At 55.2% G+C, this 8,866-nt stretch overlaps 1 protein-coding gene across 1 annotated transcript in view; it reads left to right on the top strand.

The window, feature by feature from the left end:
* TFIP11 (tuftelin interacting protein 11) overlaps positions 1 to 8,866 on the top strand; it is a 15,656-nt gene that overhangs the window by 2,164 nt on the left and 4,626 nt on the right. Inside the window, exons 2-8 of the mRNA XM_029921932.1 lie at positions 604 to 821; positions 3,066 to 3,219; positions 3,513 to 3,669; positions 5,245 to 5,372; positions 6,675 to 6,827; positions 8,178 to 8,705; positions 8,783 to 8,866. The exon at positions 8,783 to 8,866 is cut by the window's right edge and continues 16 nt beyond it. Of these exons, the coding sequence (XP_029777792.1) occupies positions 613 to 821; positions 3,066 to 3,219; positions 3,513 to 3,669; positions 5,245 to 5,372; positions 6,675 to 6,827; positions 8,178 to 8,705; positions 8,783 to 8,866 (1,413 nt within the window). The 5' untranslated portion in view covers positions 604 to 612. The remainder of the gene's footprint in view (positions 1 to 603; positions 822 to 3,065; positions 3,220 to 3,512; positions 3,670 to 5,244; positions 5,373 to 6,674; positions 6,828 to 8,177; positions 8,706 to 8,782) is intronic.

The raw sequence follows: 8,866 nt of genomic DNA, 5'->3' as shown, positions 1-8,866 counted from the left end.
AAGAATGAAATCTGGCCATTTGTAGCAAAGTGGATGGACCTTGAGGGTGTCATGCTACGCAAAATAAGTCAGGCTAAGTCAGGCGGAGAAGGACAGATACTATGTTTGCACTCATAGGTCTAACAGGAGAAACCTAACAAGGGACCATGGGAAGGGGAGGGGAAGGAAGAAAGGGAGAGGGAGGGAGGCAAATCATGAGAGACTCTTGAATACTGAGATCAAACGGAGGGCTGAAGAGCGAGGAGGAAAGGGGTGTGGGATGATGGTCATAGAGGAGGGCACTTGTGGGGAAGAGCACTGGGTGTTATATGGAAACCAAGTTGGCAATAAACTATTAATTAAAAAAATAAACACTACAAAAAAAAAGAATCACACACATTGCCGGGACTCCTCTTTTACTTGTCTTCTGTCCCACCTGTTTAAATACGGGTTGTTTCCTAAAACATGTTTTTAACGTCTACTTTATTCAATTGTAGCAATGCTGTTAACAAGTTTTGGGTTTGGAGGACGTTCAAAGGGAGCAGGGTGGGGACTCAGGGAAGCCTGCTGCCGCTTCCAGAACTCACCACGAACCGTGCGTGCCTTTCTTATCCCTTCCTTTAGTGACTGGCCATGTCGCTGTCCCACTTGTACCGGGACGGTGAAGGCCACATGGATGATGATGAGGACGAGCGGGAGAGCTTTGAGATCACCGACTGGGATCTCCAGAATGAATTCAACCCCAACCGGCAGCGCCACCGGCAGACCAAGGAAGAGGCCACGTACGGAGTGTGGGCGGAGCGGGACTCGGATGAAGAGAGGCCCAGCTTTGGAGGCAAACGGTACTGGCTGCATGGGGCTGCTTTAGGGAAGTGGGGGGAGATGGAGCGGGAGGAGGGGGGTAATCCACTAAATACATTTCGCTCCTGGCCTTCCCGAGTCCTGTGGCTGCAGCATTGGCCCGGGAGGCTCAGCTGCGTCTTTGGGCTGGAGGGCTGCTTGTTGGCTGATTTAACCGTCAGTGGGCACTCAGCGAGCAACTGTCTGTATTCGGTCCTGTGCCGTAGGCCCGTTCCTTGCTCTCTGGGAGCCCCGACGCCAGAGCATGGACACAGGCAGTGACTGACCACTTAACCCCGCGGAAGTTTGTAGCCGTGATTCAGGCCCTGAGGGGGAGTACATTTGAGGGTGTCCGACCCGTTCTGGGAGGTGAGGGAAGGTTTCTCGAGAGAAGCAGTGCTTGAGCATGATGACAGAGAGAGGCGCCAGGGCGGTAGGAGAGGCCTGAGGGCGCAGAGGCTGCTGAGGGGACGGCCCAGGTGTCCACACGGTGTGGGAGCTTTGCAGGCTGGGGCGGACAGAGGGAGCATAGTGTGTGAAGAGGCCCGGGAGTGTGTGGGAGAGAGCGGGTGACATTGGGCACCGTCGTGTTTGGAGAAGGCCGTTTGGTGCACAGAGTTGGCCCAGAGCCCCAGTGGAAGGGGGAGCTCTGTGAGGCCGAGACAGGGTCCCTGAGGCGTGGTGGCAGGCAGACGAGGACTCAGACTGCCAGTCTTCCTCTGCTGCAAGTTTGGGTTTGTCTCTTTGTCCTCGACTGTGGCCTGTAGGCTCCAGTCCATTGAAACTGCGTTTTTCACACAGTCTGGGGAGAAAGTACGGAGATGGGTACAACCCCTTCTCATCTGGCGAGGAAATCTAAAGTGGATGACAGAGGGCTCAGACGCCAATTACAGTAGGACAATAGTAGCAAAATGTCCAACATCTGTTGGCTTTGCACTTGTTCTGCCCTTTTTACATGGTTGGTATCATTTACCTTGTGAGGAAAAAGTACCATTATCATCCCATTTCACAGGTTAAGAAACTGAGGCCAAAATCACACAGCCAGGCTTAGGGAATCTGGGCCTGACTCTGCAGTTTGGGCAGAGTCTTTTCTATACTGCATCGTATAGAAAAGAATCCTCTGAGTTCTGTCACTGCCATGGTCTTGTGCAGTGACTAGGTTGGTCATCTTACAAAGGCAGCTGACGTTCATGACGTTATAAGGACTGTCCTTGTGACCGTCGTGGTCAGCATCAATACCCTCCATTGCCCGGAGTTCATTTCTTAGGTATCACTTTAGCTTTCACATACAAATGGATGTAATGAACATGCACTTCTTCTAAGAGTTTGATATAATTGTTAATATACTTTCCATTCATAGAATTTCTTTAACTGTGTTTGATGATTTTTTTAATCAGAATTCCTTCTTGTTTGATTTTTGTATTTGAAATAGTGTCCAAGATGCATGCGTGTTAAAATAGGTTAATTTTTAAAAATGTAAAAGGAGGCGCCTGGGTGGTGCAGTCAGCTAAGCTTCCGGCTCTTGATCTCAGCTCAGGTCATGATCTCATGGTTCGTGAGTTCGGGCTCTGCATCTGGTTCTGTGCTAACGGAGTGGAGCCTGCTTGAGATAATTTTTTTCACTCTCTGTCTGCCCCTCCCCGGCTCACACACACTCTCTCTCAAAAATAAGCATTTTTGAAAAATGTAAAAGGAAAGTTGTGGTATATTTTGCATTTTCTGCTTTCACTCTTACTGAGACATCATTGATAACATATGCTATATAAGATGACATTTTGCACTTTTCATCACCCCTGCACTGACATCAAGAACTGCAGAGCTGACTGGAACACATCAGGTGACATTACCATGGTGACAGGATCTGGGGTCCTTTTGGTGTCCATGAGTGTGTTATTGCTCTTTTAAAACGGATCCCTGGGGGCACCTGGGTGGCTCAGTTGGTTGAGCATCCGACTTCAGCTCAGGTCATGATCTCATGGTTTGTGGGTTTGAGCCCCACGTCATGCTCTGTGCTGACAGTTCGGAGCCTGGAGCCTGCTTCTGATTCTGTACCTCCCTCTCTCTCTGACTCTCCCCTGCTCGTGCTGTCTCTCTCTCTCAAAAATAAATAAAAACATAAAAAAAATAAATAAATAAAATGGATCCCTGGAGGTCCACACTAGCGGTTCTCTGGCCAGCAGAGCCTCCACAAGGGCTGGCTGTAGAAGGTTCCTCACAGCCCCTGCGGGTCTTGTGTTTGCCTGCAGGGCCCGAGACTACTCTGCGCCGGTCAACTTCATCAGCGCGGGCCTCAAGAAAGGGGCAGCAGAGGAGGCGGAGCTGGAAGATTCCGACGATGAGGAGAAGCCTGCTAAGCAGGACGACTTCCCAAAGGATTTCGGGCCGAAGAAGTTAAAGACGGTAGCATCTTTGCTTCAGGCTTGTGACCTTAGTGACGTCCGTGGAAGGCGATGCAGCCCGTGTGTCTGTGGGCGGGGGCTGGCGGGGGCTCCTCCTTGTGGCAGCGGGCCTCTGCGAGGCGGGCAGCGCGGGCGGTGTGCTCGCCTGATGTCACAGATCCAATTTTGGCTCGTATGACACTTTTTATGATGCTCTGCCTGCCAAGCCATTTCCCCATTATCCAAGCAAGCTGTCTTACCCTTTTCTTCCTTTTTCCCTCCTTGTCAACTAAGCTTGGTTTCTTTCCTTTTCAGGGCGGCAATTTTAAACCCAGCCAGAAAGGCTTTGCAGGAGGAAGCAAGTCTTTCGTGGATTTTGGCAGCTGGGAAAGGCACACCAAGGGGATTGGACAGAAGCTTCTGCAGAAGATGGGCTACGTCCCTGGCAGGGGGCTTGGGAAGAACGCTCAAGGTAGGGCGCTGGCCCCCTGCGGCCTTGCGGGACGGAGACAAGGCAGAGGAGAGGGGGCAGTTTGGGAAGTGGTTTGCTGTCTCCTCCCTCAGAATACGTGCCACCCGCGGCCTGGCCCGCCGCGCCCCTGGTCTGTCTGCTCCCTCGGACCCAAGCAGAACCCTTGTTTCAGCAGGAGGCAGAGGCTCAAACAGGCTGCAGAGGACAGGCTGCCTTTTCGCCTGACCAGTGTTCCTTTAAAAATGAGCTTGTGGCCAGTATTTACAAATAAGATAATTTCACCTGAGATCGTTGACTTTGGCTGGTGGGAACTGGTTTTAGCTGCCTCGGTCCCCACACCCTCACTTTACATCAGTTTCCCTGGGCCCTGGAGGTATAGGAGTTTGTAATTCAGGGATAGCCATGAAACTACTGTGTGGCTTTTTTTTTTTTTCAAATGATACAGAGTATAGAGCATTGGGTTGTAGGCCCAAACTTTTTTCTTTGTTTATTTTAAGAGCATGTAAGTGACAGAGGGGCAGAGAGAGAGGGAGAGAGAATCCCAAGCAGGCTGTGCACTGTCAGCACTGAGACTGATGTGGGGCTCGAACTAATGAGACATGAGATCACTACCTGAGCCAGAATCAAGAGTCAGATGCTTAACCGACGGCCACCCAGGTGCCCTTGTGTGGCTGTTAGCTTGGCTGAGCCAATCCCACATGGGGCCCTCTGTCTGCGCTCAGCAGCCCTCTCTCATGTCCCCGGGCCACAGTCCCGTCCAGGCAGCTGCCCTCTCACGTCCCCATCTCGACACCAAAGCCACGCAGGCCAAGCACTCAGATTCCTCCTGCAGGAGCATGCTCTCTTTCCTTGCCCCGTGGCCCCTGAGCGGCCAGCAGCTGGATGGAGACTCTGCGTAGTTGTTCAGGTCGCACCCAACATCAGCTGTAGGAGTCCATGAATCCTGTGGAGCTGGCTCTGGTGGCCTGGCAGGGGAGCAAGGTCTGATCTAAGATGGAGCAGTCCTAGCCGAAGTGGGGCTGGCCAGTCTTCACTGAGGTGCGGCAGCCGTGCCTCTAACCTCTCAGAAGAAAACCGTTCTTTCTGAGGCTTCTGCCTGCTCTACCAAAAGCGCGGTCCAGGGGACAGAGCTACCCGGTGAATCGGGTGGGGTCTCAACCTGGCTGCTGCCTCACCTCGCCTCGTTCAGTCCGTGAATCCTGCGAATAGTTCACTTGCCTCACTGGAACCTTCTTCCACGTGCAGTATAGAACTCAGCACTCCAGAGTTCCCACTTCCACAGCAGTAGTCCTGTGTTCTCCCAGCATCCCAAAAGGGCGAATCCACAGTGGATACGATACTCTGTATTCAGGGCTTAGATAAGCTGGTGTCTGAGCCTCTGGTGCGGCACCATGGATGCTCAGAAATTGCACGTCACGTGGGACCCGAACAGGGTTCAGGGGCGGAGAAGAGTCCTCGTCGCTGGGCTGTGTGACTCTGCGTCAGGACCGAGGAAGGGTGCTCTCACTGAGTGCCTGGTTCACACAGGCCTCACTGTGATCTGACATTGGTTTACCTTCTGCTGAAATCTGTCAGGTATCATCAACCCAATCGAGGCCAAGCAGAGAAAGGGGAAAGGAGCCGTGGGCGCTTACGGCTCGGAGCGCACCACGCAGTCCCTGCAAGACTTCCCCGTGGTGGACTCCGAGGAGGAAGCAGAAGAGGTGACCGGGAGTCGGGGGCCCGGGCGGGCGGTGTTCGTGCCCTTTCTGCCCGTCGTCGTCGTTGCTCGCTCATGTTCTCGGTCTCCAGAGGTTTGCTGCACCTGTAGTCTGTTGGGCAGGGGCCTGGGGCTCCTCCAGGAGGAACGGCTTCAAGCCTGGTGCCAGGCACTGTCAGCAGACTGACGCAGTGTGGGCAGTGAGGTGGGGGGACTGGGGGGGGTGACGTAGGGCCATCAGGGAAGACGGCGGGCATGGGGCCAGTTGTCAGGCCAGAGGCCCCCAACTCTGGTGGTGGTGAGGCTGTAGAGAAGGCCATGGCGGGGTGGCAGCACACGGAGCAGGGCGGGGACGATGTGCACAGACTGGGCAGGCGGCACCACTGGCCCCAAAGGCCGTTTGCAGGTACCAGGCTTTCATCTGCAGCGGGGGCGGGGGGGGCGGGTGGCCAGCTGTGAGCCAGGTGTCACTCTGCTCCAGCCACCCTAGGGGCTGCTCTCTTGATGGCGTTTTCCCCCTTTGCGGTTATGAGGGAACACAGGATGCTGCAAAGACACGTGTTGTCACTGTTCTGGGCACCGACCCGCTCCTTTTGCTGAGGCAGGAGACGTCTGACAGTGTGGGGCAGCAGGAGAGAGTGGGGGGCCAGGCCTAGCTGTCCAAGGGGTAGTTTCTATTCAGGTCCAGGTGATTGTTGCCCTAACCGTGGGCTCAGTAGTGCCTAGTCTTTGGGTTTTCCTGAAGTAGAAGTTCAGAAAAAACAAGTCTGGGTTTTAAGCCAGTGTGAGAAAACCAGCAGGCCAGCAGCAAGCCCATGCTGGCAGGCAGGACTCCAGTGCTGGCAGCCACGCTTCCTTCTCGGCTGTGCCCCTGGCTCCAGACAAGGCTTGCAAACCTTGATTCCAAAACACTTCTGGGCCTCAAGACTCAGGGGCCTGCTTAGTTGCCCTTATTTTAGATTAGAACCAAGGTTTTGTGTACTTAAAAAAAAAATCCTGTATGTTGTTTAAGTTTTACGTGAGGGGAATTTAAAACTAGCATCGTGCCTGCCCAGCGGTAGATGCCCCATAGGTGTGGCTGTTGCCCGGGTGTGTCTCTGTCCAGCCTGGGGCACCTGCTTTCCAAACCTTCTCCCTTCTACAAGAGGCTGGGTGTTGGGGTTTCAGGAGACGGTTTTAGTGTCCCGCAGATACGCGGCTTAGCACAGAAACAGCCGCACCTAGTGAGGGTCCATGAATGGTCTCGGCCACCTCACCCGCGAAGGAAAGCGCTGGCCTTGCGAGTGACCGCCTCCCCCTGCTTCAGGAGTGTCAGAAGGAGCTGAGCCAGTGGAGGAAAGACCCCAGCGGAAGCAAGAAGAAGCCCAAATACTCGTACAAGACCGTGGAAGAGCTGAAAGCCAAGGGCAGGATCAGCAAGAAGCTTGCCACCCCCCAGAAGGAGCTTTCTCAGGTCAAGGTACGGGCCCTGTCCTGCTCCGGGAGAGGCACACCCGGTCAGGGCCACCAGCGAACGTTCTCTCGGGCCTGTGGGGTCTCCTGGGCTTGCCTCACTCTGTTCTTTCTCAGCGGGCAGTCGCGCCTGCCCCGTGAGCGCCTTCCCGCCCCGTGCTGGGCGCTCGCTCTGTTTCTCGCAGCAGTGGTACAGGACCCGGCCCCTCCCTCCTGGAGCGCGCAGTCCCGAACTGAAAACATTTCCGTTCTGGACACCTCAGCATGAACGTCACGTGTAGTGAGTGTGTGACTGCAGTCAGTGAAGTGCTGGGCTACACAGATTTGTAGTGTATTCACCAGGTTGAACATGGGAAGGAAGATTTTTAAGGCTCTTGAACACTGGAAAGGGTGCACTAGCTCACACAGGAGAGTCCTCGGGGCCTGCCGGCACTGGAGTATTTTCACTTGCAGACTTGATTCCATTTTCAGCCCCTGTTCCGTGCCTCCAGTCCGGGGTTTCCTGTTACTCCCCCGAGTGGCCAGAGAACGAAAGTGACAGGTGTCTGGTGCAGTTTGGCGCAGGACGGATTGTGACTGCGTGGGGTTCTCCAGTGTCAGGGTGCTGTGTGCCGCCGCGGGCGGGGAGGAGGGGTCCTCGTCGGAGACCTGGAGTCCTGGGGGGAGGCAGGCGTGGGAACCCTGGGTTTCCTTTTCTCCAGCAGATTCTGATGCTCGTGGTTCTTGGGTCGTTCTCTTACTGCAGGTACTGACGGCCGCTGTGCTGCAGTGCGGTCTGTGTCCCAGGGTAGTCCAGGTGACCCTGTTTCCTTGAGAGGCTCACCTAGGGCGCTTTTGTTCAGTAACGTTTTTCTTGTTTTGTCTTGTTTTTAAATCAGAATACAATTTTTTTATTACTGAGCAGTCTATGGTACTTTCCAGACAATCAGGAAATACAAAGGCAAAAACGTTCTCTTCCTTCCTTCCCATAGGTGACCAGTTTTACCATCTTGGTGCACGTCCTTATACGTCTCTTCCTCTGCCTAAATATGCTCTTTTCCTATAGCAGATGCGGTATTTTGGTCACGTGTGTTGTTTCTTTAGCTGCTTCAATCAGCACAGCCTCTACCTTGCATGACTGTGTTCGTCTCCGTGTAGTCGTCTGTGTTGCGGGTCCACAGCTTTTCCTAGGAAGCCTTGTCCATCTTGTCCGGAGGGAGCCAGTGTGAACCTCGGGTGGCCCGAGTGGTCCCGGCCCTGGCCTCCTCTGTGTGGTGGGGGCTCCACCGTGTGCACCGGCGCCCCACCCTCTCCCAGCCTCACACGGACACGGTCACAGGGCCACGACGGTGAGCCTTGACAGTCCCCCCCCCCCCAGGTCATCGACATGACTGGCCGGGAGCAGAAAGTCTACTACAGCTACAGCCAGATCAGCCACAAGCACAGCGTCCCCGACGATGGGCAGCCGCCGCAGTCCCAGCAGCCGCCGCAGCCCGGCAGAGAGGCCAAGACGCCGGGCTTCGCGCTGCCCGAGCTGGAGCACAACCTGCAGCTGCTCATCGACCTCACGGAGCAGGAGATCATCCAGAGCGACCGGCAGCTGCAGTACGAGCGCGACATGGTCGTCAGCCTCTCGCACGAGCTGGAGAAGATGTCGGAGGTGCTGGAGCACGAGCAGCGGGTCATCGCCAACCTCAGCAAGGTGCTGGAGATGGTGGAGGAGTGCGAGCGGCGCATGCAGCCCGGCTGCAGCGATCCCCTCACCCTGGACGAGTGCGCCCGCGTCTTCGAGACCCTGCAGGACAAGTTCTACGAGGAGTACCGGATGTCCGACCGCGTGGACCTGGCCGTGGCCATCGTCTACCCGCTCATGAAGGACTACTTTAAGGAGTGGGACCCGCTCAAGGTGGGTGGCCGGCAGGAGGGGCCCGACCCAGAGAGGCGGCGAGGGGGGGCTCAGGTGACGGTGGCGTCTCTCCCCAGGACTGCACATATGGCACTGAGGTCATCTCCAGGTGGAAGAGCCTCCTCGAGAACGACCAGCTCTTGTCCCACGGCGGGCAGGAC

The sequence above is a fragment of the Suricata suricatta genome, chromosome 14, assembly GCF_006229205.1.
Source record: "Suricata suricatta isolate VVHF042 chromosome 14, meerkat_22Aug2017_6uvM2_HiC, whole genome shotgun sequence".
Classification (NCBI taxonomy): Eukaryota; Metazoa; Chordata; class Mammalia; order Carnivora; family Herpestidae; genus Suricata; species Suricata suricatta.
Note: the sequence above shows the minus strand (reverse complement) of the source record. Positions and strands in the feature narration are given on the sequence as shown.